The sequence below is a fragment of the Lygodium microphyllum genome, chromosome 14 (assembly GCF_053477565.2).
Source record: "Lygodium microphyllum isolate KBCC chromosome 14, Lygodium_microphyllum_v1.1.10, whole genome shotgun sequence".
Lineage (NCBI taxonomy): Eukaryota > Viridiplantae > Streptophyta > Polypodiopsida > Schizaeales > Lygodiaceae > Lygodium > Lygodium microphyllum.
This window is the reverse complement of record NC_141148.1, coordinates 134845904-134867892: the sequence shown is the minus strand read 5'-3', so window position 1 is coordinate 134867892 and position 21989 is coordinate 134845904. Positions and strand designations below refer to the sequence as shown.

The following is a 21989-nucleotide window of genomic DNA, read 5'->3' as shown; positions in this document are numbered from 1 at the left end:
CCTTTGTACATCCCCCACAATTGTTCAGGGCACATCAAGGGCAAGACATACCTCGGGAGCTCGCCTCGCCTATGGTTAGACTTGTCACCCTGAACCACTTGCACAATTCTTTTGCACTCATCTCAATGCCATTACAATCAACAGTGGTAAGCAAGGCATGAAAGACAATGGAAAAGTACACCATACTTTTCAAGCACTACAAGTAGTTACTAGCTACCAAGAGCCAGACATCAAGGAGCTCAATTATGCTATGTGGCCTTGCCAAGACCATAATGATGTCTCAAGCAATCTTCAAGTGTACTCCCTGTCTTCATCGATAAAATATTCCATCAACTTAATCCCTTGCTTCACTGACCCATTGCTATACAAGGAACCAGGCCGACAGTCTTCTATCTAAGTAATATCTAAGTATGCACAAGCACTCACATAATACCTGCACCGAAGTATATACACAGTTTGGGTCCTCAAGTGGAGGACAGTACTCTCAGCTTGCTTAGAGTTCGACCTGTCTCCCAAACTAATTGCACTATGTCTTGTGCACAATAGAGAAGACTAGTACTACCCTTAGGGAGAGACCACATGAGAGGTTTTCACTTGCAGGTGTTGAAGACTCCAACGAAAGTTTCGTTCGCTCTCATCAACACCCAACTCTAATGCTTATCCCTTACCATCCGACAAGCCCGCAAAGACTCGTCATGAGCAGAATCCCCAACAACCCAACACTTGTGCTGGCCATCAATGCAATCCCCAACACAGAATAGCCCTACCACCAACTCCAACAACCTTCCCCCAGCCACCTTGGCCACCAACAGGCCCCGAGGACCTTCTTCCACACCACCACCAACACTTCTCCACGGAAACCACAGACGTCCTTGTCACCCACGTCTTCGGTGCATGCTACAGCCTGCTACCTACGACGGTGAGTGCCATGGGACTGGCACTCGTCTAGGAGGGGGGTAATGTTAACCCCAACACGAAGAAAGCAAAAGGAAATAAAAAAGACGCATGGCAAAGGCGGAAAAAAGGTAGCTCGACTGAAGAAAGAAGAGGAGGAAAGACCAAAGGCGCAAGGGCAACCTTAAGAGTCCAAGGCAAATGCAAAAGGGGAAAGGCGCATTTTAAAATAAAAAGGCGCACCCTGAAATCTTGTAAAAGAGCGCCGGGCTCTCACCCGTGCAATTTGTAAATGTAGATGGGCGGTAGAAAGGAAGCTAGGAAGATAGAAGGACAATGGGAAAGAGGGCATGGGCTACGGCCGACCATGTAAAAGGGGGAAAAGGGAATGACCGCCCAAAAGGGATTTAGGGTTTTGTATATAAAGTTGAAAAGTGAATGAGAAGCTCATTCTTGTGTGTGGCCAAAAGTGGCTCTCCTCTTCTTCTTCTTCTCCTTCTTCTTGCTTGCTTGAGCTTGTGCTTGAGAGAGGGAGTGTGAGAGTGTGAGGGAGTGAGTGTGTGAGGGTGAGGGACCGAGGAGGAGAAGCTCTCCATCTTCTCCTCTCTTCTTCTCTTCTCTTCTCTTCTCTTGTCTTGCTTGCGGCAATGGAGCTTGGAGTGTGGAGCTTGAGGATGGAGCTTGCTTGAAGCTTGCACTTGGATCGTGGAGCTACCGGAGTACACGGGAGAGGAGGTAACTCGAACGGCATGGAGGTAAGCTCACTACACCCATAGATAAGGATGGCGCGTCGGCTATGTGAGAGGTAGCCATTAGTGCTCGGCTTGGAACGCTTGAAACAATAAGCGGTCCGTGGGTCTTGGCGGTTGAGCGAAAGCTCCCACAGAAGAGAATTTCACTGTTATACCTATATTCTCAAACAATCTTTTCCAAAACCATCAACAAAGAAATGCGTTTCTTTGAGTATGAAACTTAGGAAACGTTTTTAACAATAAAAAACGTGGGTTTTTTTTTTGGCTGAAGGGGTTATCCAAAAACATATTTTTTTTGACAACAACTACTAGGCAATGTTAAAAATGATGATGATGATAAGTAATGACTTGTGAGAACTCAAGATTTTGGATGATAGACTTACTTTCTTGGGATTTTGTTTAGTTATTGGACTCTATCAATCTAATATTTATTTTTGCCTTGAGAGTTGATTATTATACGACTTTAGTCTCATTTATGAGTTATTTATGATATATTATGATTCATTCTAGATTTTGACATTTGTCAGTTCGTTTTGGAATGAGAATCATGATGTTACAACTTGACTTAGCCCATATTGTACATGGGCTATTTACATGTTAATTTCAAATTTCTTTAGTGTGATATGGATGAATATTTGATGTTTGAACCATAGTATAGCCTCTAACTTTGACATAAGTCAATAATGGATCATGGATATATAATATATTATTCTCAATTGACTCTCGTGTATTATCACTCGAGCTTGATTGGCCTTTCTTTGATTAAGAGAGAGTTCCATAGAGGTTTAAAACCTCTTTTCCTAGTTAAGACTATTAAAAAATCCCCATGTAAAAAAACTGGTGTTTCTTATTTTATCTCCTCTTGAAAGAAACTTACGAAACACATTTCTGACGTTTTGTTTCTAAATGTTTCTGACTTTCTGGCTTCTATGTCTAAAACAAACTTGTTATCCGTGTGGTCACAATGACTAATGATTGACTCTGGCATACCATGGTACGTAAATACATGCTGCATAAAAAGATGTGTCATATAATCAGCCTTTATCTTTTTTCTCACTAGAATGAAGTGGGCTTGCTTACTAAACCTACATATGATAGTCCATATCCCATAATTCCTTGTAGATGTATGTGGAAGCTCAAAGATAAAATCCATAGCAATGCTCTACCAAGGCTTATCAGGAATAGGCAAGGGTTGTAATAAAGCCGACATCTTTTGCCTGTCATACTTGACTTTTTGGCATACTATATATGTCTTGACAAATTGCTCAACATCATGCCTCAAATTTGGCCAATAAAAGAAGTGATGAACTCCCTTAATTATGGCATCAATACCTCTATGACCAGTATAAGGAGGAGCACGACTCTTAGTCATCACTTTAGTCCTCAATTACTTTGTGATACACAGTTGTCCATGCATCATTCATGCCTTTGGCCACTGCAAAGTTGATCCTATACATTTGCAAAGTCTGAATTAGTAGCATATTGATCCTTCATGGCATCCAACTTAGTGTGATAAACTATGTTGACAGCTGATAATTGAGGCCTATAAGACAGTGCACCAACTGCTATATTCTTTTTGCCATCTATGCACACAATTTGAAAGTGAAACATAGACAAAAAGTTTGCCTGCCACATATGCTTCTCAGATAACTTCGTCTGAGTCAAGGAGTAGTGCAAAGTTTAATGGTTTGTCTACGCCGTCAAATCAGTCCCTAAAAGATAGTGTTTTCATATGGAAAGTGCATGAATTACAGCCAAGAGCTCTTTCTCATAGACTTGAAAATTCCTCTCCACCATGGAGAACATGACTCTCGTAAGTAATTACATGGCCATCTTACATTAAAACCGCCCCAATGCTACTCCCACATGCATCACATTGCACAACAAATGACTTCCTTAGATTAGGTAATACAAGTATAGGTTCTAAAGTCATTTTATCCTTTAATGCATTAAATGCTGAAATTTCCACTAGTGTCTATCTGAATGGCACATTCTTCTTTTGCAAAGCATGCAGTGGAGAAGCAATTTCAGCAATTTTTCGTACATACTTCATGTAGTATGAACAAAGACCTATAAAACTGCGGATCTCATGAACATTCCGAAGGTGCGGCTATGAACGGATTGCCTCAACCATAGCAAGATCTATACGAGTGCCATCAACCAATACAATATGGCCCAAAAGTGAACCTCATGCAAAAAGAATTCACTTTTCTTTATCATTAATCAAGAATTGATATTTGTGTATCTCATTGAATACTATTTTCAAATGCTTGCGATGCTTGGCCTCATTCTTGGAAAAGACAATCATGTCATAAAAAAAAGTGCAACAAATTCTCTATTCTACTGAAAGATGCGATCTGTCATTCTATTGAACGTGACAGGAGCATTCGTAAGCCCAAATGGCAGGAAGTCCACTTGGTTAATGATGATGATGTCTGAAGAGGAGGAGGAGGAGCCCCACTAAAGGTAGACACAAAATAGGCCAAATATAGCATCTGTCGGCCAACATTTAATGCTGGATGATTGGGATAAAATGCCACAAATGCCATAAATAAATCATTAAAATAATGCCTAAATAAAAGACAATGTGCCCAGCCTTGATAGGCATGCACAGACTCACATATAAGCTGGTAATTTTGCTAACACCCTCTCTTAGATCATGGTCATCTAATACAATACAATGATGCAATGATAATGACTCATCATAGGTCATACAACATAGAACCACTCGAGTAGAACCATGGATGCCCAAGCAATGGGTGATCAAGCCACCACCACGTTATGTCGGCCATCAATGTCTCGCAGTAGTGTACAAGGCCATCCTGTCAAAAATACCTTTGAACATATGTGACCATGGATTCCTTGTCTTTGACCAATTGCCAAAGTGTCCCCTCATGTGAGCACAAGACTAGGAGCCAATCTAGCTCTCTGTCAAATAAACAATTCAGTATGAACCTAGATGTCGATCACGGCTCCAGGATTTGAACATGCCAGACTTTGGTTGATGCGTTAGGGACATCCCTCTTTGGAACCTGTGCACTTATATACCTATATAGATGAGGCTCGGCTGCTCCATCTCACCATCCTCTTACACTCTCTCTTTGGCATTGGAGAGTCGTGAGGGATGACCCCATCACCTGGACTAGAAAGCATCAGAGGAAGGGTAGTTAAGCCCTTTCCTCGATCTAAAGAAGTATATCCCTTCCATGCATTTGACCTCTCCTTGGCCGAAGAATTAGAGTTGGAGTCTAAGGAGGAGGATGACTCGTGGGAGGAGTCCACATCTTGCTTCTTCTTTTTCTTCTTCTTCCATGAGGTTGCTAACTCCTTGTAGTTCTTTTGTAAGTGTCCCTTCTTATCATAGTGGTAATACTAGGCCTTCGACTTCTTTTTCTTGTCACCCCTCTATAAAGCTATAAAAGCCTCATTGGAACCTCTATAATGAGACGGAAGCCTCCCTCGTAAATGCAAAGATGCCTCATACTCAAGCAACATCGAGGACATATGGGTAAAGCTCATAGATGTAGATGATGTTTGCGTCCTCAAAGCATTTGCCACTCTACTAAATTCTAGGGGGAGCTTGTAGAGTACTGGTTCCACGAGATGGGCTTGTGGAAGGGCAGTTGCATGTGTTGAAGCTGGTCCTATACCTGTGTAACATGAGGCAAAAATGATTGAATAGTGTTCTTAGACTCAAACTTCATTTGTTGAAGCTGGCCATAAAGGGTCATTGCACGCATGGTGAAAGGTGTCTTATACAACATCTGAAGCTTCGATCATACTTCGGGACATGTCATGTAGGAGGTAACTGCCAGTAGAACATCTTTAGAAATACATCGAAGAAGAGCAGAATAGGTATACACATCATTTGTATCACATGTAAGTACAGCTTCCTCATGGTTGTCCTCATCAACATCTTTAGGAAAGGGAAATGGAGACTGAGGATGGAGAATAGCTCCACAAACAATGTACCATAACCGCTTTTGCACAAACCAAGCTTCATGATAGCACTCCATGTTAGATAGTTAGGTCCATGTAACTTTGTTAAAATATTGAGGATGCATACTAAGGTGGATCACTGATGAGCAAGTAGACAATTATAATGAGACATAAGTAATGACAAAGAAGAACAATTGATATTATCCAAGTATAATACAAGTATAACTGAATGAGAATGATGGATCAGATGAATGTGGGGATGAGTGCCTTTTATAGGCTTACAGTAGGTGGTATTGGTAGGTGGAAAAAAGGTGGAAAGGGACCATGGTATTCACTAATTGTGGTCTTAATAAACCATGCATACATGACCTAGTCTAAGGCTTTATTTGCAATGTGATCCTTTGCCTTGTTGTTCATTACAAAGAGGCTATAGTGGGTGTGATTGCACATTTCTCAACAAACTTATCGTTATATAAACTTATCATTTGTATAAGTGCATAGAGGAGCCATAGGGAGAGGATAAGAAGAGAAGATAGAAGGTAGACACAGAGAGAAGACAACCAACCAAATAGCAAAGACTGCACAATAAGAGAGTTCACATGCAGTATTCTCAAGCACAAGTATAATAGTACAAAGTTGGAAGCACCAAGGCTGCAGGAAAATAGTCAGAGGATGTCGCCCTGCACAAGACCACGGGCAGAATCTGAAAACACAAATATGCTGATACAAAAAATCAGCAGTCGTCAGTTGTACGGGAGCTGCCAAGGGATGAAACAATAGCGCTACCTGAAAATGCAAGTCTTGAAGGGGTAAGTGGAGGCTGATGCTGCATTAAATACAGTAAACACAGGTAGAGCAGGCAGCAAATAGGGGCAGCAACAAACTATCTCCTGATCAGAAAATAGAAGGTGAAGGCCTGAAATCAGTAGAAAAACCGCTAGTAGGAACCTAGATCCTGCAATCTGATACCATATCAGAAGTGGTGCAGCAATGGAAACATAGACAAGTGCTAAAATAAATTGTTGAACACAAGACGGAAGAGAAAGAAAATAGAAGAACATTGCAAAAGAAAAGAACTTAGAGATGTGCTCGGGAAATGGAATCCATATACCAAACACGAGATAGTTGCGTACAACAATGAGTCATTGACTGCGTGGGTACTAGGACCGGCTCCTCTCTCCAACAGGAAGTCCACCTAGTGAATGATGATGATGATTGAGGAGGAGGAGCCCCACTAAATAGAGGCACAAAATATGCCAAATATAGCAGTTGGTCGGCCAGCATGCTGATCGACTAGCATAAAATTAGTCTTGCTAACAAGTTGGCCCCAAAACTAGTGCCCCTTTTGGTATTTCTTTAGCTTTATTGAAGTAGAAGTTGATTTACAATGGGATTCTCCCAATTCCCTTCTCAATCCAAACTCCCCTCGATGTCCAAAGTGACCAGCAAGTCTTCAATTTGATTTGCTCTTTGATTCCGACAATCAATTGGCCTTCACCCACTTGGAGAAGAGTGGAAATGCCCCAAATTTGATGGTTGAATGGTCCACCTAGAAATCACATTTAACCCTGAATAATTTAGGTCTTGGAGTTTTCAATGTTTGGCATGCTTTCTGAGGCAACTGCTGAACCCTAATTTCTGTTGTAAATTAGTGTTTATAGCAGAGAAAATTGAAATTCCTTAGCTTCCAACTGTCCAAATGTTGAGATCTTCGAAGCAAGGCTGTGAAATGGTTGGGGAATGAGAGATAATGCTATGAGGAGAGAGAAAATTCAGAGTTTTGTTACGAGAAATGATTGAAAATCAATCAAATGTAGATGTTGCCTTGTCCCAATAGTAGTAAATATTGTCGCCTACACTTGGAGATCCAAATCTGCTGATGCCTTCAGCTTGGGGTTGTCACCTAGCTACCTAGGATATCATGCAGCGATTGATTGGTCCAAATCTACAAATGTTTACCGGTAATGGCTAAAACTCAGCTCACGATGGTTGCTCCAACTCCTCACGATGTGTTTTTAGTAAGAATGAATGATTCTCCCTCTCTCTTTGTTTTTACTTTCCCAACCTTCCCCACGTTTTTTTCATCCTTCCTTTGGAAAATTTAACAAGTGGCAGCCTTTTCGAATAAATTTCCAGCATTATTCGCATTGTTATATTAATTTTGAGTCTAAAAATTACTGAAAATTAATATAACAATTATTTTGGTGCCCAAAAAAATAGTTTGACCAGCGAGTAATTAAATTGGCTGGGCCACTTTATCTCTTGAGCGTCCCTATGCCATTTTTAATCATCAGATTGGTGTTAAGTACCATTAAACGCCACATCTCTAGCATCACCAATCGACACTTATGGCCAAATAAATGGCTTAGGCCAATAATTGACACTAGATAACACCTAGTAATTTGTGCAACATAACTAACTGCAGCTTTTGCCTTTGACATCTGCTAATTCCCTCGGGACCCGGACTCATTAATTTGCTCTAACCTCAGTTGCACCTCACATGTGCAACATTTACTTAAACATGTGATTAAAAATCAATCCATATGTTAAGTGAGGCTTGCAAATATACATGTCCTCATGATACTTCCTCTCTCCAAGGATGTGTCATGATGCAATATAATCGAGGGTGAAAAGGGGTTTATAAATAGGCCACTCGAATGAGACTCCTGTCAATAGGTCAACCATAAGTGAGTCACCTAGCTGCCCACTTAGGTGCCCAAATAATGGTCTATAAAAGTGTCTAAATTTTATGAAATGCACAAAGCTAGTATTGTTTCTTAAATCAGGGTGATGAGTACAATTAAAAAATATAATGATGGTATGCATAGAAGCCTAAAGGAACCCCCATCATGTTCCATATCATAGTAGAAGATTTGCTAGAAACATGTAAGATGATATGGATACCAAGCCATGGCCCATGGGTGATTAAGCCATTATATAGATGCCTCAGAAAGACACTGAGTCGATACCAATCATACTATAACCCTTACCATAGAATATGAAAATAGCCAATCTCATTGCTTGTCATAAATAGCTTTGTGGAAAGCATACTGTGATTATGGATTTCTCGCCTTTAGCTGGTCCATCAAAGGGATCCCCCATGTGAGAATAAACTAGAAGCAATCACTATCTTACTATTGAATGCCACAAGGATGTGAATTTCATCTTAGTGCCATTGTGTGATATCCTGACTTTAATTTAAAAAATTTCCAACTTCTCGCAAAATGGACTTTGAGAACTCTAAAATCATTAAATAGAGAATATTTCGAGCAAAAAGACTCAAGGATCGTAACCTGACATTTTTTGGATTGGCAAGGACTATAGCCACCCATCACGGAAGTTACCACGTGAATGAGAGTTATGAGAAATATTAGTCATTAATGTCAAGATACGGAAATTTCTAGAACAGGATGTCATGTAAAAAAAAAAACAAGTGGTTTTTTTCAGCCAGTTTTGGAGATTTAATGTAAAAAAAAAAGGGATTGGCGAAATCGCGCACGTCGCGATTGCAGTTTATAGGCAGCAAATAATACTTCAAATAGGGAGAATAAGTGATCTACAAGATTTCTAACCAAGCGTCTTAAGTATCTTGGGATTTCACCCCCCCCCTTCGGAGCCAACGGAACCATCAGATTTGTGATCTGAGCATTCGATTGCTAATTTTTCCAAGATTCTCTCCATAAATAACTCTTCTTCTTAGCCACAACCCTTCCTCTCTAATTTAGCTATAAATAAGAGGCATGAGGAGCCATTGAGACTAGTCCAAGCAAGAGGGGAGAGACTCTTCTTAGAAGTATAGAACAAGAGGGAGTGAGGCAAGAGAAGTACGAGTACGAGAATTTCTCATCAAGAAGACAAGGAGGATACTCCGCGAGCTCTCAAATTCAATTCCTCCATCCCTTCTATCCTATTCCTTCCTATGGAATCAAGACTCTTCTCAATTTCTCGAAATCTTTGGTGATCGCTTCCCCCTTCCCCCTTCCCCACCCTTCCCCCTATCAATCAAAATTCCGTCAATCTAACTACCCCCAAGCTCATTCACCAAATTTTCATTTGTTGCGGTCTCGCGATTAAAGACCATGGCCCCAAAGAAGAAAGCTACGATGATTGCGGAGGTAGGGGCTGCCAATAACGTTGCGGACACAATTACTACAAATAAAATAGCGAGTACAGGATTACAAACGAAGCCGCGAATACCATCAACCAAGCACCCATCACGTATCTTCAGGTACTAATTTTCTTAAATAAAAGCAACTTGCAGGCCTATATTCCATGAATAGGCAATAGAAGCTGTATGCGAAAAATAAGATTTTATTCGATTCATGCATGTAATTTCTTTGAGGAATTCTTAGCCGCAAATTCTATGGGTTAATTGGGGTCTGTACAAGATGAACCTATGCGAGTACAAGGAAGGTATTGTGTCCCTAAAAGATTTAATATTTTTAATTTTTGTGTTGATCAAATGAAATCTCTGAATCACAGATGCTAATCCTCGGTATATAAAAGACCTTTAGACGCAATTGCCAAATGATACTGTTCGTAATTAAACTAATCAAGATTTTTTTAAATTACAGGCAAAGACCCACGAAACTCCAAGGGAGTTATCCTCAAGTATGAAATTCTTGCTTAAATTCAATCCAAACTAATCCCCAAGGAAGAGGGAATCTAATAAGACTATTGGAAGGTATTGCCACTTATGCTAATTTGTCTCAAAGTTATTTTGCCACTTCTACTAATTTGTCTCGAAGTTATTTTGCTACTTAGGCTGATTTGTCTCGAAGTTATTTTATCACTTATAGTTATTTTGCCACTTATGCTCGATGTTATTATTTTTGGAAAGAAAAGATTTGTCTTGGAAATAAACTTGTTAAGAGGTTATGTATAATGCATTTGAAATAAGATGTTTGTGATTGTAAGCTAGGTACTGATCTTTCCGAAAATCATCAGGCTAAAAGATGGATGACTGAGTACAAATTGCTGACTGAGACAGTATTTTGGTGAACACAGAATGCTAATTGAGACAGTGTTTTTGATGTCGCTAGACCTCCCCAAGGCTAGCGTGAATAAAGCCTACTCCAAGGGGTTTTTCTTTTTTTGTTTCGTGTTAGTAAGTTTAGATCAATCATGACGTGAAAGGCCTTGTCATAGGGAACTCTAGTCGGTAGGAGAAGGTGAGGATACCAGGGGGCTTTGGTCATAAACTCCTTAGGCTCTTACGAACTGCCAACTACCTTTTGATTTCCAGACTGTGTTCTGAAAGTTCAAATACTAGTTGGGGAACGGAACTTGGAGAGAATAATACTTCAAACAGAAGACATTGTAAAAGTCATTTTTCTGAAAGGAACTATTAAGAAGGAATTTCTTTACTCTGTTTTTGTGTTGTAAATTAAAGACGTATAATGAATTCATATTAGGAGATAATTCAAGGAATTTGATTTTATATGTTGAAGCTAAAGTGGTAGGTAATTAAATAACTAAAACTACTCTCTTGAGGGAAGTGGGAGGATGGACCCCCGATGGATCTAAACCTATGGCTGGGTGGTCTCGGTAAGCTGAGAGCTTTCCTAAGAAGGAATAAAAAATCGTGCGTGATGGATCATTAGAAAACAGAAAGATTGACTCACATCGCTTTAGAATCTGCTAATATTAATTAGCCATTAGTAATAGATTTGACCAGAAAAACTCAGGTCGATCCTCGTGGGAGTAGCTTGAACTTCCACTTTGGGGTATACTCAAGCGAGTCCAGTTAGCAAACTCCGAGGGTTTTATCAAAATCCTGGATGGCGCTTCCTAGGATATCTCTTGATGGGCTACTAAGAACCTACTGCCGAGGAATAGCTCGGGTGGTATGTTACACATTGAAACACTTGAGTTATGCACATTGTCATGCACATGCGCGAGATTAAGTGCAATGTAAGTAAAGATGAAAGACAATCCTAGCTTGGGCAGTGGGGGACATTGGCATGCATTGTGGTGGACAAGTGCCAGTGGGGTATCTGAAACAGATTTTGGTCAAGGATATTAAATAGCCCCTTGGAAATGGTGTTCATTGTCATGGGGGTTAGGGATTTAAGTGATTTAATGTTCTAGATTAAGGTTTGTGGAAAGTTTCAACACTTTCATGTTCAAAGAGATTAGGAATTTAAAATTGGGGTTGGGCATGGCCAATGTTGAGTAGGGGCCTTGTATTTTCCAATTTAATCAATTATTACTGGCTGGAAATTAAGTTTAGAGGCTGAGTTTTGCATGGGCAGGTTCAATGCTTGGCAGCCAACTAAGTTTGGGAGCCATGCAAGGCTGTGTGAGGCAATTTTAGGTAGATTGGGGGACTGGAGAGATCAGTTGTGGGGGAAGTCATAGCAGCTGAAGGTCCATCTGGAGATTTGGACAGCAGCAAAAGGTAAATTTTGGGTAGGCTATAGCATTTGGGAGCCTCTCAGCAATAGGTGATTGCTGTTTGGGCATTCTCAATGCTAGAAAATCAGAATTCTGTCTGCTCTACTACTTCTCTCTCTTTCCTCCATACCAATTGAAGCCTTGTGATTGAGTTTGAAGCATTTCAGCAGTGAATTTGCTGATTGCAGACCTAATTTCACAAAAATTAGGGTTTGCATGGCTATCTTGGAATACATGCCAGCAAACCTCAGCCATGCAAGAAGGATGTTTTGTGCAAATTTGAAGGTTAATAGCAGGTCTGAAGAGATTTAGTCATCTTTAGCAAGGGTGACTTACTTGCAATTGTTGAAGACTCAATTTGGCACCTTGAGCATTATGAACAAGATGCAAATTGAGGATTTATGATGCTGGTCACTATTTAGCTTGGAAACTGAAAATCAGAGATTTCTCTCCTCTATGCTTGATGCATGTGCAATCTAACAAAGGAAAATTGAAGATTCAAGCCTATGGATACGAAAACTTCTCATACTTGGGTTGGTCTTTTCCCTAGAGGGGACATCCTTCTAGTGGTCAATGTGACTAGCAGAGAGACATTCACTTTATGGTTGAGGAGGATGGCCACCTATGGTGAGAGAACTTGGACTAGATAGAGTTGATAGGATGCTTAAGATATAAGATTAGAGTAGTGACACATTGCGAAATGGTACATTGACCCAAACCTAGCCACTTGTTTTTTTGATGGATGGAGATATTGAGCTTATTAGAGGAGGCCTCTCCAAAGATTACAATAGGATCCAAGAGAGTGGGTGTGAAGGGATCCATTCCTTGATAGGCCATGCAATGTGGGCTTCTTTTGCTACACTACTAGGCTAGGAAGGTAGATTTAGTTAGGGGATCAAAGCATATCCAACAAGGACCTCCCATTGGCATAGATAGGGCACGTTAGACCATTCTTTTATGAGATTTTTGGAGGAGGCTGGATGACAACTTTAGGCCTAGAAAGATATCCCTCTTTCTATGGCTACTAGCTTACAGGAGCTTAGCAGTTGGTACTTGGCTTGGTTACAGAAAGGACCTAGCAGCATGCACAAGATGCGGTGAGTTAGAGGAGACATAGAGAACACTGCCTATGAGACTGTTCTAGAGCTCAGGAGGTATGGAGGGGATGATGTTCCATGGCATAGTAGAGACCATGGTTGTGACCTAGGGGGCTGTAGCTGGGGTTGTAGATAGATGCTCAACATGTGGCTATGAGGATGTTTAGGGGAGCTTTTCTTTCCTCACCTACACAGTGAGTGACTCACTGTTGTATGCAACTATCTCATGTTTGGTATATGGATTCCATTTCTTGAGCACATCTTTGAGTTCTCCTTTGTAGTGTTCTTGTGGTTTCTCTTTTCTCTCTGCTATCTTGTGTTCAACAGTTTATTTCAGCAACCTTCTATGCTTCAATTGCTGCATCCACTTCTGACAAACTGAATATGCCATTCATCTAGAATCTAAATCCTTGCAATCTAGAAAAGTATGTTACAAGTTTTATTTGCTATTTTATAGTTCCATAAACAAGCCCTCCAGAGCAATATTGTAAGAGGAGCTTTCATGTCTAGAATGTATTAAGTTAGATCCCCGTTCATTATTTTAGCTATATATCTTGGTTGAATCTTGTTGTCATGTATAAAAATTGTGGTTTCTAGATCTATATATAAAGTTGGTGGTATAAACTAGGTCACTTTAAACTTACTACATCAGTTAGCATGGAAACCATGTTATTTAGGTTGCTGAGTAGTCTTGAAGTTGAAATTGTTTTTGGGTAGCATGATTATTGTAAAAGAAACTCAAGGATTCTCTTCCTCTCTTTGTCATTTTCTTTTGAGAGTTTTTGTTGGAAGTTTTTGGAGAACTAATTAGAACATGCTAGGTTGTTTTTGAGAAGCTTAGTTGTTCTTTGTCCAAAACAGATATGCTTCTCATGGGCTGCTACCAGATGTTATTTCCACAATTCCATTTCAATTTTTTGTACTTATGTTTACTGGACATGCTGGGAGAGGACTAACCTATAATGTGTTAAACATGGTACGCATGTGGCGGCTATACCGAGTTAGTGCATTGTTTGCAAGGTGCACTGCTTTGTTTCCATTTTTATCATAATCAGTTTTGTATGATTGTGGTTTTTAAAAAGGCATTATCTGATTTGTACCCCTTAGCCTACTCTTACTAAGATTATAGTAACTTTAATGTTCTCTTTTTGTAATAGGCTTGAAAAGGATGTACGGGTCAGCTATTTTTGGATACGTTGTTTGAAACTTTTGTGTGTAAGCTCTATCTCCAAGACAACCAACAATTCTTTTAATTGATGGTATCATGTTTAGATTTTACTTGGAAGACAAGCACACCATAATGTGCAATACCACAACCGTTTTGGCAGTATCATGTTTAGATTTCAGTTGGAAAGATGAGCATACCATGATGTACAATAGGGCATTTAGTTTTTGGTTTCTTTTGTAGAAACTAACCTAAAATTTATAAAGAAAGAGGAGGTGAGGAAATCTTTGAACATGAATTATATAGAAACATTAGAACCACAGTTCAAGCTGCATTGATCTATTTGTTCTAGTTGAAAGTAATAATACTCACATTGACAATTGGACAAGGTCAATGAGATATATGAATACTTCACATGTAGTAGCATGTTAACAAAGAATAGGATTCTTAGGAAGCCCTCCCTCTCAAGCACTTGCCTCAGAAAAAGAGCTTCCACTTTTGCTTTGCTATGCTACTAATGTAGTCAATTCAACCTTAGGCTGTCTAAGAAAACTTCTTGGTTGCAAACCTCCATGAGGCTTTGCTATTATAATTGATCATCAGTGTGGACCATATAAATTTGTCCTTATTGAGGCTTTCACATTTGTTTCCAGATATCCTTCATAGACTTAGCTTTCGGCATGAATACTATATTATTGACATAAACATGGTGAACCTAGAGTTCTTGTGGAATCATGTGATAGGAGGAGGCATGTGTGGATTGGAAGAGCATCAAAGAGATCATAATAGGCAGTAGCATGTGTGGAGTTATGTCAAAGGAGGCGGTGTGTGCAGAGTAGAAGGGCATCAAAGAGACCGTGATATATGGAAAGCAAGTGTTGCTAACACATGCAATATATCTGCAAGCATCTTGTGAGCTCATCCAATGTAAAGTGCAAGTTCAAGGTGAACAATCTATCATTTAAGGTACTTCAATATATGACAGATGTCTCTCATATGAAATGTTATCTAGTATACCAAGGTGAGTGTAGATGTGTCACCTATCTCAAGTGGCCAATGCCACTGAAGAGAGCAAGACTTGCTAAAACTAAGCACTAATTGCAGCAATCATAAAATTCGCATAAACCGAAAATACAAATGTTACCAGTTAATCGTGGACAATAGACTCCTTGTTGGCCCCAAAACTAGCAAAGGTACTTCTGTTGCATCACTTGCAAACGTACATTGTATACGATCCATGTGTCTCATTCATGACTTGCAAATGTACATCACATGCAAATGTACATTCCGTGTATTTCATACATGTCAACAACCTTGCAAATATAGAGTTTCAGAGCCTAGATGTAAACCATGCATTTCAACTCATAATGAATTTTACACTAAATAGTGATTCCAATGGTAGAAATATTGAAACTTCACCAAGAAACACATGAAAACTTTGTCAGAAGTGGATGCAGCAATGGAAACATAGAAAAATGTTGAAATAAATTGTTGAATACAAGACTGAAGAGAGAGAAAAGAGAAAACACAAGAACATTGCAAAGGAGAACTCAGAGATGTGCTTAGGAATGGGATTCTATATACCAAACATGATACAATCGCGGATAATAGTGAGTCACTAGCTGGTGGGCATTCATACTAGCTCATTCTTTGCAACAAGACCTTGCATTGGAATCTGCAAGTGGAGAATGGATAAATTGTGGAGGAGGGAGCTTGAATATAAAGGAAAAAATTATGCCAATAATGTGATCAGGTCGGCCAGCATTTAATGTTGGTTAGCCAGCAATAAATACCAAAATGATCACCATAATGTCAAATAAAAAAAGCCTAAAATACTTTGTATTGTGTGGTCCACTAAAACACATCCCAGACTCACTCATGAGCTGGCTATATTGCTAACACCCTCTCTTAGATCATGGGTGATCTAATATAATACAATGATACAATGATAATGACTCATCATAGTCCATATAACAAAGATCACTAGAATAGAACCATGGATGCCCAAGAAGTGGGTGATAAAGCCACCACCAAAGTTCTTTGAAGAGAACATGATATTAATGTTGATTGTACAAAAACTTGGAAACATAGAAGAATCATAGCACCTCTTTGTGTCTGTCTCACCAATGCCCTTCAATAGTATACATGACTACCCTATCAAAAATACATTTGAGCATATGTGAATATGGATTCTCTCCCTTTGCCCAAGACTACCAAAGTGTCCCCTTATCTGAGCTCGGACTAGGAGCCAATCTTGATCTCTGTTAAGTAACAGCCCATCATGAACTTGAAAGTTAGTTCTAGCTCCAGGATTTCAAAACCCGCTAGACTTTGGCTAATGTGTCAGGGAAGTCCGTCTCTGGAACTTGTGTACTTGTATTAAATGTATAGATGAGGCACCCTTGCCCCACCTCGCTACCCTCTCATACTCCCTCTCTAGCATTGGAGAGTTGTGAGGGATAACCGCATTACTTGCCCTAGAAAGCAGCAACAGCTGGAGGGGCTACCAAGCACTTCTCGTGATAGAAGAAGATGACCCCTTCCATGCCCTGGCCGAAGAAAATGTCCCTTCTTACCACAATGATAACATTGGGCCTTTGACTTATTCTTCTAGTCACCCCTTTCTCAAGTGGTAAATGCCTCATTGGAGCCTCTTGAGCTAACATAAGCATTACATGCTGAATGGGCCTCTTAAATAGCCCAAAAAATGCTTAATTAATTAAAACCCTAATTTGGTGCGTGGTTTGAGAGAGTTTGAAAATGGTGCGTGGTATGAGGTTCCAAAACTTTCTATAAATAGGCCGGCTGCCCTCCATTCAGCCTTAATCTTGATTTTTGTAGGTTTCAGGACCTGTATCTCTACTGCCACACCCCATAACAGAGGACATCATGGTCAGAGTTTCCCCTTGCTTATGCTATCATCTGATGCTTGATTCCAGCCTCTGTCTCCGCCTGTTGGCTGCCGCCATCACTCTAGACTTGTTGTCTGGTCCTCTTGAGCTGCGTTTATTGCTGTCACCACCTATTGGAGCTGTCACCATGAGTCTTTTGCTGTCGCTTGGTCATTTGGCATTTTTGTTTGCTGAGTTTCTCTCTCCTCCAGTTGTCATCTACACTTCTTGCATAGTCATCTTTAGTATCCAGCTATAGCCCTGTTTTTCTCTCTCCTCAAGTACTTGTGTTTTTGGATTTTCTCTCTCCTCACTGCCTGTTTGCATTAGATCTAGCTTTCTGTGGCTGCATTTGCTAGCAGTCAACTCTCGGAGGCTGTCTTTGCTGTGTCTCGGGATCCATTAGAAGTATGACATACTCTCCTACTCACCACCTTTGCCTTGGTCCTCGAGACATGACAGTTTGGGGTACAATTTTCATTCTTGTATGGTTTGTTTATTGCATGGGCATTGTATATTGAGTATTCATTCATTCATTCAGATTCATTATGTTCATTGTCTCTGTGTTCCCCTAACCCTAATTGTGTTCTTCTGAGTTAATGCTTTGTTGTACACTTTAGTTTATGTTTTTGCATTAGGGTATTTCTTCACATGGCATTAGAGCAATGTTCCCTTCCATGAAACCTCGGCCCTTGATTAGGAAGCCCTTCGCAAGAAGCAAGAACAACAAAAGGACAAGATGACTTTGAACACAAATTCACTACATCATCATGATGCTATCGAGTCTAGCACATTGAGACACATGACAGAGTGGGTTTCATAGGTTTCTCCTCCATCCGACATGACCGGCCGAGAGTCATCGAACTACCATGGAGTCCACAAACCATACGATATTTCATGAGCTGAATATGACCTCATTCCCATATATCGAGCTCAACAACAGATTGAAGGTAAATTTGAGTTTTTTCATTTAGATTCAGTGCATCAATGACCAGTCTAATGATTTTACAGGAAGGACAAAAGTTCCACAAAGGACCGATCACCCTAACATGAAAACTAGCATGGAGTCTAAGCCATTTACCTTCATTTGCTCCCATGTCAAGTATGGATGATACTTCTCAATCTTTTGATTTTCCTTCCTCTTTTCTGCAAGATATTGGAGATGCTCATGATGAAGTAACTATCTATACAAAGTACTATTACATTAGCCCTGAAGAGAATAGGTATTTCAAATTCCACTCAAGAAAAGATAAAAAAAAATAACACGAATCTATGGTGAGTGCTTCTTCTTTCTCTTTTCCTTTAGTTTTAACATCTCATGGTCAATATGATTTTCGTGATCCATCTATTTCTTTACAACCTATGGTTTTGCAGTCAGCTCCATTGAGAGATAGTGATTGTTGGATACTATTTCCTTAGCAGTCCTCTCCTTCGAGAGATGGTGGCTGTTTGACTCCTTCCATTCCTTTGGCTTCCTAGTCTGCTCCACTAAGAGAGAGTGTCTGTTACCCATCCTTGGCTTAGCATGAGCCTCTCCTTTTCCATTCTTGAGACTACTTAGGGTTGAGAGGCCACCTTTGGGAGTTCTTTGACATCTTTGATACCCCAGATACCTTCTTCGGCACGATCGGCGGCACTTCCTTCATCATCAAGTGATTCGGAGTCTGCGATCCATGAGTTTTTAGATTCCCTATCTCTCCCAGAGGGGGATTCAGAGGGGGATTCAGAGGGGGATGTACTTTCTTTGACCTTCACGAGGGATCCTCCTTCTTCGGCTTCAGACACGGCCCCTTCATCTCCACCCTCAAGGGGGTACCTCCTCCTCGTGAAGTTCTTCCCCTCCCATTTTCTCTTTTGGGATGGTTGTCTTCAAGCAATCATTTCTCCTATTGATACCCAGGATCTTCAAGTACCCCTAGATCGGGGCCTTGGAGGTTCTAGCTGCAATTTAGTGTAGTTGGCTTCAAATTCCTTCTAGCATGGAGTTATGGAGCTAGTGGCATCTCTCTCAAGGTGGAGTTAAGTTCTACAGTTTATCCAGTCTACTGCTCCTTACTACAACTTATCTTTTTGGTGGAAATCTTGGATCTTAGGGATCCTTTACATCTTATTCTTACCTCTCTTCGCTCCTCTTTCTTTATTCCTTTTTGGACCTAAGAGGGGGTGTTCATAAGTCACTCCTTCAATTTTTTTACTTCAGTTAGGGTTTCACACAAATAGTCCCAAAAAGGGATGGCGCACTCATTCTGGGCACTTTTTTTGTAGGCACCCACATAGTGGTGCACCACCCTAGATAGCTGGGGTCTATAAATAGGCCACCTCTCCATTCATTCCACATCTCTTTGGTTATTCTCCACCGCTCTTCTTTCGTCATCCGACACCCTTCTCTCCTTTGTCATTGCTGCTTACACCCCTATCGGAGGACATTGCAATTTGTGGCCACCTTCCTTCTTCTCTTAGCTTGGTGTCATCTTCCCTACATCTAGTGATAGGTTTCTTCGCTCGCGTTTGCAGCATTTGGAGGATCTCCACCAATAGGCGTCAGCTGTGACATTGTTGGCGTCACCTTGGCATTGTGTAGAAGGTTGATGACTGAAACTTGCACGTGAATGCGAGAAACCTAATAGAAAGATGGGGATGAATGGTGGGCAGCCTATCTATTTATAGATGTGGAAGGATCCTCCCAAATTAGGGTTTTGCATGTGGGACACAAACTCCCTAGAGCCGCTCTCAGTTTAATGAAACTTTTGGTAATTTGCTCTTTTGGGGCTGTTTTAAAGAGCTTAATCAGGATGTAATGAATTTTGAGCTCAACGTCTTGGTGTCTCTAATTTGCTTCATTGGGTAGAGAAGCACTTTGTTGTACAGTAAGGTCACCGAGATAGCAAGATGAGGCTTGAGGATAGTGCAAAATGCTTTGGTTTAGGGTTATCCCTAAGGTGTATAGGGTGATTCAAACCAACTATGTAGTCTTTTATCCATGTATACATAGTGGCTATGAAGAGCCACGTTAGTCTTTTATCCCTTCATGATACGTAGTGGCTATGAAGAACCTATGAAGTGATACTAGGTTTGCACTAAGAAAACATAGAATGTACAAACATGACTAAAACACATGAATCTAGACAAGAATGCAATAAATGAAAAAACACAAAACACAAAACACAAATGGAGAAGAGAGACTTTGAAGGGAATGAATCAATGCTGTAAATGAATGTAAGAATGTATAGAATCCTCAAAGGGAGAGTAGTGGGAGTAGTTGGAGAGTGATGTCCACCGAAGATGGATCCCAAGGTGTGTGACAACTAGTCGGAGCTGAATGTGGGAGGGTAGCAGTTTGGAAACCAAAACACAATAGTTTTGAGGTTGGATCTAGGAATCACATCAGTGTGCCACTCGGAGATAAGAGGCAGTTGATCACTGACAGCAAGTGGAAGCTGGGCAACAACTGAGAGGTGTCTGCTGAAGCAGAGTGGCTTGCAGCTGCTGTAAATGCAGGTGGATCTGATGTAGATGATGGCAAGGAAGAAGATGATGTCAGCAGGCTGGTGATGCAAGCTGGCTGCAAACATAGCTAACCAGGCAGCAGGGCATTAGCTAGGAATAGGGTGCCAAGGGCTAGAGTGTGGCAGCAGTCAACAAGGGCTGGACAGCCTACAGAAGAGGGCTGATGAGGCAGCTGATCACCGATAGCAGGTGGAAGCTAGGCAACAACTGAGGAGGTGTGTGCTGATGCAGAGTGGCTTGCAGCTGCTGTAAACTTAGGTGGATCTGATGTAGATGATGGGAAGGGAGAAGATGATGTTTGCAGACTAGCGATGCAAGCTGGCTGCAAACAACAGCTGACCAGGCAGCAAGGCGTTAGCTAGGAATAGGGTGCCAAGGGCTAGAGTGAGTGTGGCAGCAGTTAACGAGGGTTGGACAGCCTGTGGAAGAGGGCTGATGGCTGGTAGAATGTAATCAGCCTTCCTTTAGTGGATGGGTGGTGATTCCTCAGCCTCCAAGGGTCCAAATGCTAAGATGTTTGTAGCAAGGTTATTAAATGTTTGGGGAATGAGAGAGAATGTTGAGGAGAAAGAAAATTCAGAGTTTGTCATGAAAATCAATCGAATGCAGATGCTGTCCTGTCCCAACAGCAATAAATGCTGTCACCTGCACCTGGAAACTCAAAATCTGCTGATGCCTTCAGCTTGAGGCTGTCACCCAACTGCCTAGGATCTCGTGTAACTGTCCGATGCTCCAAATCTGCAAATATCTACTAGTAATGGCTTAAACCCAGCTAACGATGGCTGCTCTAGCTCCTCATGATGTGTTTTCAGCAAGAATGAATGCTTTTCTCTCTCCCTAAGGCCTTGTTTTTGCTCTCCCAGCCTTCCCCACATTTTTTCTAGCCTCCCTTTGGAAAATCTATCGAGTGGCAGCGTTTCCAAACGAATTTTCAGCATTATTCACATTATTATAATAATTTTCAGTCTAAAATTATTGGAAATTAATATAATAATTATTTCCGTGCCCAGAAAAATAGTTGGACCAGCTAGTAATCAAGTTGGCCAGGCCACTTCATCTTTTGAGTATCTTTATGCTGTTTTTGACCATTAGATTGACATTAAGTACTATTAAACGCCACATCTCTAGTGTCATTGACACTTATGGCCATATAAATGACTTAGGCCAATATAATTGGGTTCTTCCCTTCACGTTGCCTCTTCACACCCCTTCGTCTTCAGCTCCTTCCCCTCCTTCCTCTACTTCATCTTTCCTACCACCAATGTGTTGAGATTCAGCAATCACACTCACTAAACAGCCTCTTTGTATGGAGCTTCAGGGCCAAGGACATGCAGGCTAACCTATCCCA

At 40.7% G+C, this 21989-nt stretch overlaps 1 protein-coding gene across 4 annotated transcripts in view; it reads left to right on the top strand.

Moving 5' to 3' along the window:
- The window catches only part of LOC148026139 (potassium channel KAT3-like), a 120841-nt gene that overhangs the window by 24215 nt on the left and 74637 nt on the right, over positions 1 to 21989 (top strand). Inside the window, exons 2-4 of one of the 4 annotated variants that reach the window (XM_087693418.1) lie at positions 10160 to 10269; positions 13940 to 14098; positions 14236 to 14293. In XM_087693418.1, the coding sequence (XP_087549544.1) occupies positions 14004 to 14098; positions 14236 to 14293 (153 nt within the window). In that variant the 5' untranslated portion in view covers positions 10160 to 10269; positions 13940 to 14003. The remainder of the gene's footprint in view (positions 1 to 10159; positions 10270 to 13939; positions 14099 to 14235; positions 14294 to 21989) is intronic. The other 3 variants (XM_087693415.1, XM_087693419.1, XM_087693416.1) reach the window with 3 other exon arrangements.